This window comes from Ranitomeya variabilis, chromosome 2, assembly GCF_051348905.1.
Source record: "Ranitomeya variabilis isolate aRanVar5 chromosome 2, aRanVar5.hap1, whole genome shotgun sequence".
NCBI lineage: Eukaryota > Metazoa > Chordata > Amphibia > Anura > Dendrobatidae > Ranitomeya > Ranitomeya variabilis.
The window spans coordinates 826,810,982-826,830,236 of record NC_135233.1 but is presented as its reverse complement, the minus strand read 5'-3'; the positions used below and the strand labels follow the sequence as shown (position 1 = coordinate 826,830,236).

At 44.0% G+C, this 19,255-nt stretch overlaps 1 protein-coding gene across 4 annotated transcripts in view; it reads left to right on the top strand.

The window, feature by feature from the left end:
- The window catches only part of MCPH1 (microcephalin 1), a 435,753-nt gene that overhangs the window by 381,478 nt on the left and 35,020 nt on the right, over window positions 1-19,255 (top strand). For 3 of the 4 annotated variants that reach the window (XR_013221834.1, XM_077290054.1, XM_077290052.1), the window contains one exon: window positions 10,475-10,712. Coding sequence is in view for 2 of the 4 variants with exons in the window: in XM_077290054.1 (XP_077146169.1) it covers window positions 10,475-10,712 (238 nt within the window). In the remaining 2 variants the exon portion in view is untranslated. Of the gene's footprint in view, window positions 1-10,474; window positions 10,713-19,255 lie in introns of those variants that run through there. The other variant, XM_077290055.1, reaches the window with a different exon arrangement.

The following is a 19,255-nucleotide window of genomic DNA, read 5'->3' as shown; positions in this document are numbered from 1 at the left end:
ACCAGTAGATAATAGTTGTAAACACATATATATTATATTAGAACAAATGTACTGTATATATACCATTTGTCTAGGAAAAAAGTATATACCTGATAATATACAATAGATCGTCAAATTACCACATACAATAAAAATAAAAATTTTTGCCCTCGCTATTTAATTGACAGGCATCTTTCATGCTCATTAGCATTATAAAACAAGCATTTTTCTTGTCTTTATCTCTTTTTGCATGGTGGTAAACGGTCACTGGGGATGTCTACTCCTAGTCTTCATATACTATTTTTATTGTATGTGACCCCTGAGTCCGTGGGACTCTGGAGACCAGAAGCACATAACGATAACTGGGACCAGGGAGGAATGGGGGCTTCTTTGGACGTACATTTATCTCTCTGCACCGCAATGGCTATACGTGCCACTGGCCAGTCAGAGGCTGTGCCACCCCACTCCTCTACACTGGCTATGAAGCAGGAAGCGTATTCGGCACATTATGGGAACAAAGGCTGGTGAGAAGAATCATTTATTTTTATTTATTTTTTTAGTATGTGCAAAGTGGCAGGATGGGGCCTAGGGTTCTGGAAATTGTTACAGAATGGGGTTCAGGACATGAGCCATTATTACAGGATGGGGGCCAAAACAGAGGATATTACTAGGGGCCGGAACAGGGAACATTATTGTAGAATGGGGGTCAGGACTGAGGATGTTATTACAGGATAGGGGTCGTTATTAGGCCTCATTTCAGATGTCTTTTTTTTTTTTTTTACAAATGAGAAAACTGGACTGATTTTCATTGGGTATTTTCATCAATGAGTTTAATTGTGCATTTTCAGCAGCGTTTCATTGGGGATTTTCACCAGTGTTTCATCGGGGATTTGTATCAGCGTTTCATCAGGGACTTTTATCAAAGTTTGGTCAGTTTTTTTTTCACTAAGAGAAATGTTTCTCCACCCTTTGCTATCAGTCAGTGAAAAACAGAACAAGGATGGCATCCTAATGCTGTCAGATTTTTTCACTTACCAATAGACTTGCATTATTGATCTTGATTTGAAACTTGGATCAACATCTGACATGTTTTCGCAATTTTCCATGGACCATTCGGTCTGAGAAAAAAAAATTGGCCTGAACAACCCTATTAGTCTCACAAGTACTAGTGCTATCCATGAAAAAATAACAGATAGTACTTGTGCATGAAAAACTGACGTATGAATGAGCCCTTGCAAGACAAAGGCCAGGAAAGAGGTCCTTATTACAGGATGGAGGGGGCCAGGGCTGGGGACATTATTACAGTATGGGGGCCAGGATGGAGGACATTATTACAGGATGGAGGATAGTACTGGGGAAATTATTACAGAATCGGGGACATTATTACAGAATGGGGACCAGGACTGAGGACCTTATTACAGGATGGGGGACATTATAATAGGATAGGGGCCAGGATGGAGGACATTATTCCAGAATGATGTCTAGGATTGGCCTATAGGGGAATATTATTGATAGGAAGACACAGGGTTTGACCTGCAAAATATCAGTGTAAAACTTAGATATATTATCCTGCTGTACAGAAGTATTGCAGGATATTACATTAGCGATCAGACAAGTAAAAGTTAAGATCCCATATAGCTACTACAGTGTGTAAAGAATTTTTTTGTAAAGTTTGTAAACGTTAAAAAATCAAAATAAAGTATGAAAAAAATAATGAAAAAACATTTATCCACTAAAACCATTTTATGAGAAAGTGAACAAAGTACGTTTGGTATTGCCATATTTGGAATGACCCAAGATATGGAACTGTACCATAATTCATAGAATTTACACTGTATAAAATATCTAATTTTTTTCAGTATACTGACACGCAAAATGGAATAAAAAGTGATCAAAATGTTGTGCAGAAAAAAAATGTCATCAGATCCTTCAAGAAATGCAGCCCGTCAACTTCAAAAAATTTTTTTATGTGCATCTCATTTATCCGCCTGAGTTTGGGACCTGTGGTATAGTAGTTTTGTATACTATGTGGTGGTGGTTCTTTTTTTCAGGCCTCTTATTTTCAAAATGTGCAGCACGGGCACATTTTTAAAATAAAAAGGGATGAAGAACCCCTTGAATAATGAATAATTCCAAACAAGTGAAATAAACTTCAGGTCACTAATGTCATGCCTACAACATGTCACCATGTGATGTAGCGTTCTGATGTGAGGCAGAGTATGGACCGTGGCCGATTTTTTGGGGATTTATTGTAGTGAAGTCACTTTGTATAAATGAGGTTATAGATGTGACAGATTTGAATATAACATTGATTAGATTTGGATATTAGGAAAAACTTTGTCCTTCCGTGTTGGGTGAGATTGGTATGCAAGATATGTCTTTCAAGCCATTAATTTTCCGGCTACTGATCCTTTCTATTGGTCCATGTTATGACATGAGACGGTAAGATGAAGTAGTTGTTTATATTGCTTAATAAAGAGACTTGTCATTGTGGACTCTCTGTAACTGCTCTGCTGAGCACAGAACTTCGAGAAGTTCACAGACATGAGAGGTAGAGCACATCTTCTAGATTTGATGAATTACCCTATTAGCACAGTTCACTAACTTGGCACACAGAGGAAGTCTTACGTGTCCAATCCAAACATTATTCATGTTAACCTCACCACACATTCTTAATACTGAAAAATGCTCTTCATCTGAGGTCGGTCATGTTTTCAGAAATGGCTAACAAATTGCTTTCTTTTCTTTTTCCAAATGGTCCGTGATTTATCAGTATATTGTCCTGGCTGACTTGAAGGATTCATTTTTAACTAATCCACTTTGTCTTTTCTATTTTTTTAAACTAGTTAGTTCAGCCCTTTCCAACATCATCTTGTGGTAATACAAATATCCCTCAAAATAAGGCGAAAAAAAAATAAAAACTGAAATGAAATAAAATGGATTTGTGGACAGCATTAACTAAATGGTTAGCACTGTAGTTTATCAACCATGGGATCCTAGGTTGGAATCTAACCATGGACAACCACTGTTTTGAGTTTGTATAGTCTGTTTTCTACAGTTTTCCATGGATACTCCTTGTATTTAAAACATAATGTTAGGGTAACTGGTGTCTTATAAAATATGTGTCTGACATAGAAAATTTACATTGTGAGACCCACTGGAGAATGGGATAGATAGATGATGACTATTTCCTGGCTGCGTTGTAAAATATATTGGCATTACATAGGCTACAGGAAATAAACAGTGCAGAGTTTTCTGATAAATTTGATTTAAAATTGCCTGTAAGCTACAATTGAGGAAAGCAATGGACTAACTTTGGATGGAGAAGCACTCTTTAATAGTGAATTGAACATTTTTAAACAATTTTACTCGGATAACTCCATGTAAAATAACAGCCTGTACGCGTCTCTTGTGTGTGCGCCCATGTGATGTTACATCACTGGTGCCCTGCAGTCAGTCAATGGCCACTAATGGACTGCTTAACGCTCTCTTCCTTTGGTCGAACCTGACATCTGGAATAAACGAGAGCTGCGGCTCTCTTGACTTCCACTGGACATGAGTGAAGTGATCCAGTAGTGGCGTCTGATTGGCTGCAGGGCTCACATAATATAATGTCACAAGAGACTCAGTGCAGGTGTCACTGGAATGGCTCTGGCACTGAAGGTGAGTACTGACTGTGATTATTTTATGTGGGGAATATGGTGATTGAGAAGGGGTTGTCCAAGTGGTGGACAGGCCCTTTAGTAATATTTCCTTTTATATCTACTTGCCATTATACTAAGTCTTACATATCACATTGACTGAACAGATAGTCTTCAAGATGCTTGTTTCCAACCTTACACATTAGTTAACATGCCACCAATCTGTGGAGTTGGAGCGCCCCCACACCGCCGCAGGGCCGAGGGGTACCCGGAGCCGGGCCTCTAGGTCTCAGTCCTGGGGTTGTCACGGTGGCTAGACCCGGTCCGTGGCCCTGTCCGTCAGTGGGGAACGTCCGGTGCAATAAGTGATGTTGTAATGGTAGCGATGTAGCGGTGCAGTTGTGGGGTGCAGGTCGCGGTAAATAACGAGGACACCAGGTTGCAGTCTCTTTACCTCTTTACTGAAGCTCTCTGGGTCCTCAGTCCGGAATACGGCTCACCAGGCTGCGCAAGTCCGGCCGGTCCAATGGCACTTCCAGAGCTCTCCTTGCAGGTGGAAATCGGTGCCTTCCTTCTAGCGCTATGTGTTGCAGTCCTTCCCTGCTGTGCTTACGGAAAGTACCCCACAACTGTTGTGTCTGTTTCTCGTGTTCCCTCACAACAACTTAATTCGCAATGATCTTCCTCGTCCCTCCAGATACTATGGTAGGAACGCACCCGTATGACGGGGAGGCTCGGAGATCTTCCGGGACTCTATCTGCGCCCCTCTCCTGTTGGTACCTCCCTTTGCCTTCCTGGGTGATGCGTGAGACAGTCCGCCTCAAGCTAACTGCCCTGCCGTAGGTCTGAGGTATGGCTTGAAACTCTTTACCTCCTCGGCGTTCCGGCCACCGGTAGTGCGCCTCAGTAAGGTGCTGCCTCTTTCAGCACAACCCTCACTGGTATCTCCTTTCGCTTGATTTCGTTTCTCACTCAGCACAATCTATCTCGCTTCTAGTCCTTTCTTGAGTCCCGCCGCTTCCAGGAGCCTGCGCGGACCCGTTACGTTCTTTCAATGCCAAGCCTCTGCCAGGATCCCACCCCTGGCAGAGACCCTACAGTCTCTCCCTTCACAACACCCCCTGCCACAGGGTGTTGCTCCGTTCAATCCCGTCAGCGTTCTCTCTAACTTCCTGCCTGACCCCCAGTTTACCCACTATGGTGGGGAGTGGCGTAATGAATAGCACCCTTAGCTCCCCCCGGAGGCCCAGCTGTGAAATGTATTGGTGACTGTGATACCTGCTCAGAGAACTCCTTCAGTGCCATCGAACGCACCATGGCCCCCCTTAGTGGCTGAGCCATGATACTGCAACGACCAGGACTCTGGGGCGCTGCACTCCCCCCTGGTTAAACACAGTACTCCGGGACTGGGAAGAAAAACAACAATACAGGTTAGCAAAAAGACATACAATTTTGTTGAGTGCAAATAACAGTAAGTATACTTAAGTAAGCTTCCCTTTATGGGAGGTGAGGACACTTTTAACGTTACAAACATAATCAACATTATAAATTACAGAGCATAAATAACTTCTGTTACCCAACCGGGTATTCTACTTAGTGCAATTTTTGGAACAATAACTTAACATTGCCTTTAAGAAACTCACACTCTTAGTCTATCAAAGGCCTTCCTATAATCACATTATAAGGCATTTCAACTTTACATTCTCCTTCTTGTGAACCTGCAGGACCGCCTGTCCCTACGGCACCAGACCTACTGCCTCTCCTTTCTTTTACAGGACCGCCCTGTTCAGCCAGGGCCTACTGCCTTTCGCTACTATACACAGTATAGACATAACATTCCTTTCATTTAAAGAACTCTGAGCCCGCTCTACTCGGCTCCTTTAAGGACTCACTCTCTAACCCCTACGGGTTCACTCTCTGTCCTTAGTAACAAAGTAACTTTTCAATGGGGACGCGGGGTTTACCTTCTATCCTCACCTTCATTATTACTTCTTTTACTTTCAACTATGCAGGCTTCTACATCTACCCCTACGGGCTCTCTGCATCTTTCCTTTCTACAAAACATTATTCAGATTTCACATTTCAACAACTTCAACACATATAACTCGGCATGTAAAACAGTTACATTTTCTTTTTCAAGGCATCATTATCACATTACTGTTCGGTAACAGTATCTCTTTCAAATTTACTTCGTCACATCCCCTTTAAGAGGGGACCAAGTCTTTCTGAGGTAGCTCGTCTTCTCAGCCTACCAGTCTTATGCAAAGTTCCAGCCCGGGATCTTCACAAAGTGTCTTTAACTAGGACTAGTAGGAAAGGTTTCTTCGCAAAGTGTCTTTAACTAAAACCAGTAGGGAGCACCCTTAAGAAGGTGCAACTTTTTTACAAGGGAGAGTTTGAATCATGCGCAGTTCATGATTTCTGCAGTTTTTTTTTTTTTTTTTTTAAACTTGTGCAAAACTTTGAGAACAACAATAGTGGCCCCGGGTCAACAAGGGGTCACCTTTAACCCTAAACGGGTTTAGCAGCAACTTAGAAGAACAGTAACTATGTACATTTTTCAATGGTATTACTTTACCGTTGAGATGTGGCGGGGGGTCTTCTCTCCGGCCTCACCAAACCAACAGATCGTTCTGGTGAGCCAGGGCGTCGTTCCGGTCCCAGCAGTGCCAGAATCCCCCGCTGGGAGATCCTCTTGGTCGGTAACCGTACACGTTCCCCCGGGGCACGGTGAGGTCGAGCTTCTGATGGTTCCGCGGGACCGGGCTCTGCAGCTTTCCTCGCCGGAGTATCGTCTTCCGGTGCTCCTGCAGCAGCTTGGAGGGCAACGCATCGCTGCACGCCTCGGGCTATCCAGCCCGTCTCACCCGCGGCCCTCCTCCACCGCGTGTAGGTGACAGCATCACCTGGCTCTAAGTTGCAATCAAACCTCCCGCTGCTTGGTTCCACCTCTATCCGATCCACACGGACCTGTAGTAGCTCCCCGATCTCCTGGATTATTCCCCGTCCAGACTGGGGATTGAAGGCCACCACTACACCCCAGTGCGACGGTGGGATCTCTGGGGGGCTTACCAGGTCAATCTGCTCAGCGGGCTGGGGCCGGCTCCGCCAGGCTGCCATCGGACGCCGGTAGTGTTCCGCATCCGGGATTATTTTCAAGTCCGGCGTCGGTGGTGTATCTTTGGATGCGGCCAGGTGGGAAGGAGCAAGGGACACTGGGGACAGGCGGATTTCTGTTGGCTGCCCCATCCGAGCTAGCACACGGGTGTCAACCTTTAGGCGGCGTGCCAGCTGTCGGGTCTCGGCTGCAGCCGCACACTCCGCGGACATCGGCGGAGGGGGTCGTCCCATCGGTGGCCCTGCCAAGGCCGAACCCCGCAGTGTGGGCGTCCCTGAGGCTACCTCAGGCTGCGTATCCTCAGGCCGAGCCGGGTCAGCTCCGCGTGGCACTCTGGATGTCGCCATCTTTTTCTCCTCTTCCGCGTTTTCTTCCCGCGGTCTCTTTCGTGGGCGGCCCCGTCCCCATGGTCTCCACCCTCCAACCAGGATCAGGAGGCGTACCTCGGCTGTTGACGGGCACGTCCTCAGGACACAGAAATACTTAGACTGGGCGGCCATTGTTGTTCGCGCTCTGCAGCTCGTCTACGCCCACTCCACGCCCCTCTTCTCTTCCTGCGCTCTTCTCAGCGCTGCAATGGCGGCGGATTTTGGCGCGAACTCTCAACGGCAAGCAGTAGCACACAGTTCTCTCAATAAAGTACAGTCCAAGCACAACAAATCACAGTCTCTAGGCACACATGACCTGATTCTTCAGGCTTAAGTAAATCCTGTTCGTGACGCCAAGTTGGAGCGCCCCCACACCGCCGCAGGGCCGAGGGGTACCCGGAGCCGGGCCTCTAGGTCTCAGTCCTGGGGTTGTCACGGTGGCTAGACCCGGTCCGTGGCCCTGTCCGTCAGTGGGGAACGTCCGGTGCAATAAGTGATGTTGTAATGGTAGCGATGTAGCGGTGCAGTTGTGGGGTGCAGGTCGCGGTAAATAACGAGGACACCAGGTTGCAGTCTCTTTACCTCTTTACTGAAGCTCTCTGGGTCCTCAGTCCGGAATACGGCTCACCAGGCTGCGCAAGTCCGGCCGGTCCAATGGCACTTCCAGAGCTCTCCTTGCAGGTGGAAATCGGTGCCTTCCTTCTAGCGCTATGTGTTGCAGTCCTTCCCTGCTGTGCTTACGGAAAGTACCCCACAACTGTTGTGTCTGTTTCTCGTGTTCCCTCACAACAACTTAATTCGCAATGATCTTCCTCGTCCCTCCAGATACTATGGTAGGAACGCACCCGTATGACGGGGAGGCTCGGAGATCTTCCGGGACTCTATCTGCGCCCCTCTCCTGTTGGTACCTCCCTTTGCCTTCCTGGGTGATGCGTGAGACAGTCCGCCTCAAGCTAACTGCCCTGCCGTAGGTCTGAGGTATGGCTTGAAACTCTTTACCTCCTCGGTGTTCCGGCCACCGGTAGTGCGCCTCAGTAAGGTGCTGCCTCTTTCAGCACAACCCTCACTGGTATCTCCTTTCGCTTGATTTCGTTTCTCACTCAGCACAATCTATCTCGCTTCTAGTCCTTTCTTGAGTCCCGCCGCTTCCAGGAGCCTGCGCGGACCCGTTACGTTCTTTCAATGCCAAGCCTCTGCCAGGATCCCACCCCTGGCAGAGACCCTACAGTCTCTCCCTTCACAACACCCCCTGCCACAGGGTGTTGCTCCGTTCAATCCCGTCAGCGTTCTCTCTAACTTCCTGCCTGACCCCCAGTTTACCCACTATGGTGGGGAGTGGCCTAATGAATAGCACCCTTAGCTCCCCCCGGAGGCCCAGCTGTGAAATGTATTGGTGACTGTGATACCTGCTCAGAGAACTCCTTCAGTGCCATCGAACGCACCATGGCCCCCCTTAGTGGCTGAGCCATGATACTGCAACGACCAGGACTCTGGGGCGCTGCACTATGAATGCACAAAACACCTTATTTACCATCTGATCTGACTCATGCACATGAGCTCTAAAATTGTTGTCAGCAACACTTCTCCATGTATTTTTTTGGGGGGAGACCTGAATTGAGTAAAAATAATAAGCAGAGGTACATTCCCATTCCAGCTTCCCTGAGGGGCTTTGCGGGTTCCAGCAGTGTTTATTATTTTTAATTCTTCCATGTCTTAAAAAAAATCTATTATATTTTCTGACAAGATGTTTTTTTTTCTGTACATGAGCTCCAATCAACTTGTCAGGTTGACCCATGCCCATACACCCTTAGCCCTTGTTAAACAGCCATATACTCCGTGTCCCCATCTTCATTTCAGGCCCCCAGTGTCTCCATTCCTGGCTACTAGTGTCTTCATTCATAACCCCCAGGGTTTCCATTCCTGGCCCATAGTGTCTTAATTCCTTGCCCCCCTCCTTGCTCCTGCTCACCAAGCCCATACACCAGTAAAGGCAGAAAGGCCCTGAAACTGAGTACCTCTTTCAATTTCCGCTGCTCCACTGATTTTTTTTCTTCTGTGCCCCTCCATTCTAAAATTATGCACCCCAGTAATAATGGTGCAAATTTTCCTTTCACCCAACTGAGTGCATACTACAGAATGTCTATCACGGATTAATTTGGAATAAGACATTGAATCGTTGATATGAAGGTCATTTTATTTATTTTTTTAGGAGCAGCATGACCATATAGAAGGCTAGGAGGGATTATGATACTGACAGATTCCCTTTAATATTGGCATTGCAATAACAAGAAGGAGAAGTTCTGGAATTCTGGAAGTTACAAGATTGATAGACTTGTTAATGATATCCAAATAATGAAAAAATGGAGACATTTTTAAAATATCTTGATTTATTTAATATTGTATATGAGCACAACATGCAGAAACATATGCACTTAGACACCGTGGCATGCTAACAGTGAGGTTATTACTAGTTGTCTGATGAATGTTTTGCCACGGTGAAAGCTCTTGGGCACTCAAATCATCAAGATCTGCTACTGGCAGCTCCCTTTGCAATTGCCGACTCAGATGTGCTCGATGGGAGACTGGAGAAATGGCTGTACTACTAGCTCCCATCAAACTAATGTTTCCCTGGAGCTTCTGCGTGGCCCAAATGTGCTACAGTGGGTTGCAGCGTCTCTAGACTTGACTCCCTTTGAGCACATCTGGGATGTAATTTGTTGGCAATTGTAAAATAAGCTGCCAGCAGTGGACCTTGATGGTTTGCCCAAGTGCATTTAGGGTGCTAGAACATTCTTCAGAAAGCCATTGCACACCTTGACATCACTGATGTTAAGTGCATGTATTTCTGGGTATGTCATTCACACTAGGTACTGAATAAATTGAGACTTTTTGGAAACATTATTGCCACTTTTTCATCATTTTCATGTTATTAACATGTTTATTTATCCTGTGATTTTTAAAATGTCATGACTTTTCCTTCCTGGTATTGCAATTTTAAATGTTAGAAAGTGTATTAAATACTTTTTAATGTTTTTTTTTTTTTTTTTTTTAAATGAGAATGCATTTGTTATTTTGTTATTGGTGGGAGCTTGGGCAATGGAGAAAGTTTATGTACAGGAAACATTTGGCTCATAGATGGTCAGATAAACAATTTCCCTTTTCCCAATAGAGGTGATAGGAAGAGGAAGAAATAAGATTTGGAAGCCAGCAATATTAAGCACAGCAAATGAAGACAATAATACTAAAACGGATACAGTTGTCCATTACCAATTCCTGTACAGTGCTGTAGTATGGCATTATTTTACAGTGTGTGTTTTAGAAAAGCGGTGTTTGATCATATGAATTAACACCTTGTTTTTCTTTATCAGATCTCTAGGTTGCAGTGTCATCTATCGGCAGGAGAGTACCATCAGAATTTGTTCTCTAGTCTTCCAACCTTCTTCATATCTCCAACAAGCCAGCCTCCTTGTGATAAACTTTCTCAAGCAGTGCAGCTATGTGGTGGCAAGGTGTGCAAGGCACTACGCCAAGCCAAGATTTGCATTGGGATGTTTCCTGGAAAGAAACCACCAGAGTTGGAGTTAGTCTCAGAGAAATGGGTGCTAGGTAAGCGAAAAACTTTATTACAGTGTATATTAATCTACAGGATAACTGTAAGATGTTAAGACACACACATCACTGTTTATGGGGTTAAATTTAGTAAACTACACATGTGGGCAAAATTATTCATACCTTTCTGGTAAAGTAAGAAAAACCCTCAGTGGTCACTGAAATAACTTTAATTAATGCACTTTTCAATCTAAAGTTACTGAACATCGACTAATGAAAATCAGACATTGCTCTTGAATTTTGGCTTAACCCCTTCATGACCTTGGGATTTTCCGTTTTTCCGTGTTCGTTTTTCGCTCCCCTCCTTCCCAGAGCCATAACTTTTTTATTTTTCCATCAATATGGCCATGTGAGGGCTTATTTTTTGCGGGACGAGTTGTACTTTTGAACGACATAATTGGTTTTACCATGTTGTGTACTAGAAAACGGGAAAAAAATTCCAAGTGCGGTGAAATTGCAAAAAAAGTGCAATCCCACACTTGTTTTTTGTTTGGCTTTTTTGCTAGGTTCACTAAATACTAAAACTGACCTGATATTATGATTATCCAGGTCATTACGAGTTCATAGACACCAAACATGTATAGGTTCTCTTTTATCTAAGTGGTGAAAAAAAAAATCCAAACTTTGCGAAAAAAATAAAAATAACAAATTGCGCCATTTTCAGATATTTGTAGCGTCTCCATTTTTCGTGATTTGGGGTCGGTTGAGGGCTTATTTTTTGCATTCCAAGCTGACGTTTTTATTGATACCACTTTTGTGCAGATACGTTCTTTTGATCACCCGTTATTGCATTTTAATGCAATGTCGCGGCGACCAAAAAAACGTAAATTTGGCATTTTGAATTTTTTTCTCACTACGCTGTTTAGCGATCAGGTTAATGCTTTTTATTTATTGATAGATCGGGCGATTCTGAACGGCGATACCAAATATGTGTAGGTTTGATTTTTTTTTTTTTATTATTCCGAATGGGGCGAAAGGGGGTTGATTTAAACTTTTACTTTTTTTTATTTTTTTCACTTTTTTTTACTGTTTTTTTTTTTTTTACTTTTGCCATGCTTCAATAGCCTCCATGGGAGCTGGCACAACTCGATCGGCTCTACTACATAGTAGCGATCATCAGATCGCTGCTATGTAGCTGAATTGCAGGCTTGCTATGAGCGCCGACCACAGGGTGGCGCTCACAGCAAGCCAACATCATTAACTATGCAGAAGCATCGCTGACCCCGATCATGTGAAGGGGTCGGCGTTGCGCTCATTTCCGGCCCGATGGCCGGAAGCGCCGGTTAAATGCCGCTGTCTGCGTTTGACACCGGAATTTAACTAGTTAATAGCGGCTGGTGAATTGCGATTTCACCCGCCGCTATTGCGGGCACATGTCAGCTGTTCAAAACAGCTGACATGTCCCGGCTTTGATGCGGGCTCACCGCCGGCGCCCGCATCAAAGCGGGGGTTCTAACCTCTGACTTACTATCCCGTCCGAGGTCAGAAAGGGGTTAAAGGAAGCCTGTCACCATGAAAATGCAGTCCAATCTGCAGGCACCATGTTACAGAGCGGAGTAGATTAATATATAGTTTTGTGTGAAAAGATTCAGTATAACCTCTGTTTTCATCATTTAAACCTCTGGTGTTTCAGGGTCCAGTGGGTGGTCCTATCAGTGACAGCTTCACTTGTATAAAAAAGTGTGCATACACAGACCTTTGTCAGTCTCTGATAAAACCACCCACTGAAAATCCCAGAAACAGCATACCCATGTCATCACACTGCCTCCACCATGTTTTACAGAGGATGTGGTGTGCATTGGATCATGAGTAGTGATGAGCGAATATACTCGTTACTCGAGATTTCTCGAGCATGCTCGGGGGTCCTCCGAGTATTTTTTAGTGCTCGGAGTTTTAGTTTTTATTGCCGCAGCTGGATGATTTACATCTGTTAGCCAGCATAAGTACATGTGGGGGTTGCCTGGTTGCTAGAGAATCCCCACATGTACTTATGCTGGCTAACAGATGTAAATCATTCAGCTGCGGCAAGAAAAACTAAATCTCCGAGCATTAAAAAATACTCAGAGGACCCTCGAGAAATCTCAAGTAATGAGTATATTCGCTCATCACTAATCAGGAGTCGTTCCAAGCCTTCTCCATATTTTCTTCTTATCATTCTGGTACAGGTTGATCTTCATTTGATCTGTCCAAAGAATGCTCTTCCAGAACTGGACAAGCTTCTTTAGATGTCTTTTGGCTTATTTTTGTCCAAATACTTCTGGTCTTTTTACAAAGAGGTAGCTACATGTTAAAGAGCTGTAATTCCTAAACCCTTACTCCAGTTAGGATGTGAATACCATCAAATTTAAGCTCAGAGTCTGCACTTTAACCCCTTAACGACCGCCGATACGCCTTTTAACGGCGGCAGTTAAGGGTACTTAAACCACAGCGCCGTTAATTAACGGCGCTGTGGAAAAAGTGAATAGCGCCCCCCAGAGTCGGATTTTCTCTGGGGTCTCGGTTACCGGGGTAGCCGAGACCACAGAGAACATGATTCGGGGGGGTTTTACCGACCCCCGAGTTGCGATCGCCGGTAATTAACCGTTTACCGGCGGTCGCAAAAAAAAAGACGCGATTTGCCATTTAATTTCTCTGTCCTCCGATGTGACCGCACATCAGAGGACAGAGAAATGGGGTCCCCGATCGCCCCCAATAGTCCCCCGATACTCACCTGTCTCCCCCGGTGCTCCTCGTGGCTCCCGATGGGCGCCACCATCTTCTTCCAGCCAAAAAATGGCGGGCGCATGTGCAGTGCGCCCGCCGGCCGGCACCCGGGAGATCTTTGGGGTCTCGGCTGCTGGGGGTAGCCGAGACCCCAAAGAACATGATCGGGATTGGTTTTTACCGACCCCTGTTTTGCGATCTCCGGTAATTAACTGTTTACCGGCGACCGCAAAAAAACAAAAAAAAAGCGATGTGTAATTCTCTGTCCTCTGATGTGATCACACATCAGAGGACAGAGAAATAGGGGGATTCGGGGACCCTATCATACTTACCGGTGTCCCTGGGTCCTCCTGTGTCCTGTCCTGGCCGCCGGCTTCTTCCTTCTGTAAGAAAATGGCGGGCGCATGCGCAGTGCGCCCACCATGATCTGCCGGCCGGCAGCTAGAGGAGTTGGGGCTAAATTTAGGGTTAGGGTTAGGGCTAAATTTAGGGTTGGGGCTAAATTTAGGGTTAGGGTTGGGGCTAAATTTAGGGTTAGGGTTGGGGCTAAATTTAGGGCTAGGGTTAGGGTTGGGGCTAAATTTAGGGTTGGGGTTGGGGCTAAAGTTAGGGCTAGGGTTGGGGCTAAAGTTAGGGCTAGGGTTGGGGCTAAAGTTAGGACTAGGGTTGCAGCTAAAGTTAGGGTTAGAGTTGGGATTAGGGTTTGGATTAGGGTTGGCATTAGGGTTACGTTTGGGATTAGGGTTAGGTTTGGGATTAGGGTTAAGATTAGGGTTGGGATTAGGGGTGTATTGGGATTAGGGTTAGGGTTGAGATTAGGATTAGGGGTGTGTGGGATTTAGGGTTCTGATTAGGGTTATGGTTGTTTTGGGAATAGGGTTGTGATTATCGTTAGGGTTGTCATTAGGATTATGGATCGGGTTGGCATTAGGGTTAGGGGTGTGTTAGGGTTGGAGTTAGATTTGGGGGGTTTCCACTGCTTAGGTACATCAGGGGGTCTCTAAACGCCATAGTCAATTTTGCGCTCAAAAAGTCAAATGGTGCTCCCTCCCTTCCGAGCTCTGCTGTGCGCCCAAACAGTGGTTTACCCCCACATATGGGGCATCAGCGTACTCGGGATAAATTGGACAACAACTTTTAGGATCCAATTTCTCCTGTTACCCTTGTGAAAATAAAAACGTGGGGGCTAAAAAATCTTTTGTGGAAAAAAAATATATTTTTTATTTTCACAACTCTGCATTATAAACTTCTGTGAAGCCCTTGGGCATTCAAAGTTCTCACCACACATCTAGATAAGTTCCTTGGGGGGGTCTAGTTTCCAAAATGGGGTCACTTGTGGGGGGTTTCTACTGTTTAGGTACATCAGGGTCTCTGCAAACGCAACATCATGCCCGCAGACCATTCTATCAAAGTCTGCATTCCAAAATGGCGTTTCTTCCCTTCCGAGCTCTGCCATGCGCCCAAACAGTGGTCCCCCCAACACATGGGGTATCAGTGTACTCAGGACAAATTGGACAACAACTTTTGGGGTCCAATTTCTCTTGTTACCCTTGTCAAAATAAAAATTGGGGGTGCTAAAAAATCTTTTTTGTAAAAAAAAAAATATATTTTTTATTTTCACAACTCTGCATTATAAACTTCTGTGAAGCCCTTGGGCATTCAAAGTTCTCACCACACATCTAGATAAGTTCCTTGGGGGGTCTAGTTTCCAAAATGGGGTCACTTGTGGGGGGTTTCTACTGTTTAGGTACATCAGGGGCTCAGCAAACGCAACATCATGCCCGCAGACCATTCTATCAAAGTCTGCTTTCCAAAACGGCGCTCCTTCCCTTCCGAGCTCTGCCATGCGCCCAAACAGTGGTTTACCCCACATATGGGGTATCAGCCTACTCAGCATAAATTGCACAATAAATTTTGGGGTCCAATTTCTCCTGTTACCCTTGTGAAAGTAAAAATTTGGGGGTGAAAAATCATTTTTGTGGAAAAAATATGATTTTTTTTATTTTCATGGCTCTACGTTATAAACTTCTGTGAAGCAGTTGGGGGTTCATAGTGCTCACCACACATCTAGATAAGCTCTTTGGGGGGGTCTAGTTTCCAAAATGGTGTCACTTGTGGGGAGTTTTTACTGTTTAGGCACATCAGGGGCTCTCCAAACGCGACATGGTGTCCGATCTCAATTCCAGCCAATTCTACATTGAAAAAGTGAAACGGCACTCCTTCTCTTCCAAGCTCTGCGGTGCGCCCAAACAGTGGTTTACCCCCACATATGGGGTATAGACGTACAGTACTCAGAAGAAATTGCACAACAACTTTTGTGGTCTAATTTCTCCTGTTACCCTTTTCAAAATAAAAATTTGGGGGCAAAAAGATCATTTTTGTAGAAAAAATGAGATTTTTTATTTTCACGGCTCTACGTTATAAACTTCTGTGAAGCACCTGGGGGTTTAAAGTGCTCACCACACATCTAGTTAAGTTCCTTAAGGGGTCTAGTTTCCAAAATGGGGTCACTTGTGGGGGGTTTCCACTGTTTAGGCACATCAAGGGCTCTCTAAACGTGACATGGCATCCGATCTCAATTCCAGCCAATTCTGCATTGAAAAAGTCAAACGGCGCTCCTTCTCTTCCAAGCTCTGTGGTGCGCCCAAACAGTGGTTTACCCCCACATATGGGGTATCGGCGTATTCAGGAGAAATTGCACAACAACATTAAATTTCTGTTTTTACACTTGTGAAAATAAAAAAAAAATGGTTCTGAAGTAAAATGTTTGCAAAAAAAAGTTAAATGTTCATTTTTGCCTTCCACATTGTTTCAGTTCCTGTGAAGCACGTAAAGGGTTAATAAACTTCTTGAATGTGGTTTTGAGCACATTGAGGGGTGCAGTTTTTACAATGGTGTCACACTTGGTTATTTTCTATCATATAGACCCCTCAAAATTACTTCAAATGAGATGTGGTCCCTAAAAAAAAAATGGTGTTGTAAAAATGAGAAATTGCTGGTCAACTTTTAACCCTTATAACTCCCTAACAAAAAAAAATGTTGTTTCCAAAATTGTGCTGATGTAAAGTAGACATGTGGGAAATGTTATTTATTAACTATTTTTTGTGACATATCTCTCTGATTTAAGGGCATAAAAATACCAAGTTTGAAAATTGCAAAATTTTAAAAATTTTCGCCATATTTCCATTTTTTTCATAAATAATCGCCAGTAATATCGAAGAAATGTTACCACTAACATGAAGTACAGTATGTCACGAAAAAACAATCTCAGAATCAGCAGGATCCGTTGAAGCGTTCCAGAGTTATAACCTCATAAAGTGACAGTGGTCAGAATTGTAAAAATTGGCTCGGTCATTAAGTACCAAATTGGCTCTGTCACTTAGGGGTTAAGCCCTTATTGATTATATAACTGTTCCTTGGATATGTTTTGGTAAACAGCCAAAATTGGTGTGAGTTTCCAAATATTTCTCGACTTAACTGTATGCTCGTAAATATAGCTGTCCTATTATTCCACTAGGAGGTTCCGATGGGAAAATATGTATATTAGAATTAGGAATTCTTTGTATACAATTAGCCATCCTCCTCTCACCTGATCAGGATGAGGGATGAGAGATGGGGATTATACCCTTCAAAATATCTTATCCAGAAAAACTCATTGTCAGACCCAAGAGAAATTATGAGTATCATAGATTTGTCCAAATTGCTGCGGTGTCTACTCTGATTAAAAGGTCTCAGATTTAATCTGTACGTTTCTGTATTTTATCCCTTTTATTTTTTTTTATTGTTTGTCTTTTATGAATGTTCTTTTTTATTGCAGATTTTTTCGATCTTGTTAGCTCTGTATTTTTTTATTATTAAATTTATGATGTAATAAGTTTTTTTTAAATCAAATAAATTTTTATTAAGAATAATATCACAGTATGCATAGTACAATAATACTTCCATTTTAGATTTTAACAGTAACAGACCCCAACATCACCAACTTATCCCCCCCTCCCCCATCCCATTTAGACAGCTCACACTCTTTCATTAATATATCCTCCAAAGATGCATATTAGCCATTATCCCCAACCGTAACCGCGTAGACAATATTTCCTCCAGATAAAGGCCCCCGAAGCCTTTCCCCTCTTATCCACCTTCTAGTCCATTTCCAGCCAAGGAGACCACAATTTATCAAACACTTCCATTTTCCCCCTTTTCTTGTAAACCCCTTTTTCCAGAGCAAATCCATGCTTCACATATTTAAGGTATTCTCCTCTTGAAGGCGATTCCTCTTTTATCCAATTCCTCGCTATTACCTTTCGAGCCATATATATTAATCTAGCGATTGCCATTTTCAGGGTGTTATCCACTTTAATTTCCTCTACATAACCCAGCAAACAAACCACCGGTTCCCTTGGTACCACACATCTATAAGCTCCTTCCACACTACTCAAAACCACCAACTAAAAACAGCCAATCTTGGACACGTCCACATCATGTGAAATATTCCAGCATTTTCATTCTTACACCTCGGGCATTCAGAGTTAGCTCACAACCCTGCCTTATACAAAACATCCGGAGACTTATACACTCTATGTAAAATATAGAGCTGAGACAACCTATACGATTCACTCAGTGACAATTTTGGTATCCATTCCAGCACAGATTCCCACGTTTCATCCTCCAAGTGGCCCAGCCCTCTTTCCCATTTAGCCCTCGCATTGATCGGAAAGCCCAATAAATAAGTATATAATAGATCTCTATATAAGGAGGAGATAACCCCCCTCGTAGTCCCATCTCCACACACATATTCCAGCACTAAGTCGCCTTGAATTTTAAGACAGTCCCCCCTGTTTTGAGCTCCAAATGTGTGCCTCATCTGCGCATATTGATAATCCCCAGAAGCCTTAAGACCATATTCTGGACCCGGAATTGGCGGAATCCTATAGGCCAATTTTGTTGCTGACGGCGGATGTTAAGATTTTGGCTAAAGTAGTGGTTAACCGTTTGGCAAGTGTGGTCCAGAATCTGGTCCATCCTTACCAATCTGGTTTTACGCCAAATAAGTCTACAGCGATAAACTTAAGTAGATTATTCCTGAACTTGCAGCTGCCGTCGGACAACGAGGGTAATAGAGTTGTAGTCTCACTGGATGTGCGTAAAGCGTTTGATAGTGTTGAATGGTGCTATCTTTAGGAGGTTTTGAGATCTTTTGGTTTCAGGCCGACTTTTATCTCGTGGGTGAGGGTATTGTATTCTTCTCCGACTGCTAGGGTGAGAGTTAATGGAGAGTTGTCTGGGAGTTTTGGTTTATATAGGGGGACTAGGCAGGGGTGTCCGCTGTCTCCGCTGCTATTTGCGTTGGCAGTGGAGCCCCTGGCATAGTCAATTAGGAGCTCGACTTCGGTTAGGGGGTTCCAGTATGGCATGATAGAGGAGAAAATAGCCCTATATGCAGATGACATGTTACTCTTTTTAGAAAATTCTGGAGAGGCCTTGGAGGGTGTGATGCATATTCTTAGGATATTTGGTGATATATCGGGTCTTGAAATCAATTGGGCGAAGTCAAATATCTTGATAGTGGATAAAGGGGCGTTGACATCCCAATATCAGGGGAAGGTAGCAAGCTGACAGTGGTTTCTCAGTTCAAATATTTAGGTGTTCAAGTGTCTTTTCCTCTCTCTAGCTACGTCGATCTGAATCTATCCCCATTGTTGGACAGATTTAGGAAGAAAATAGGGGCCTGGTGCAAGTTATATCTCTCAGTGGTGGGAAGGATAAACTTAATTAAAATGTGTGTAAAGATAGAAAAGGAATGGCACTAGGTGTTGAACTCACAGCTGAGATATGTCTGA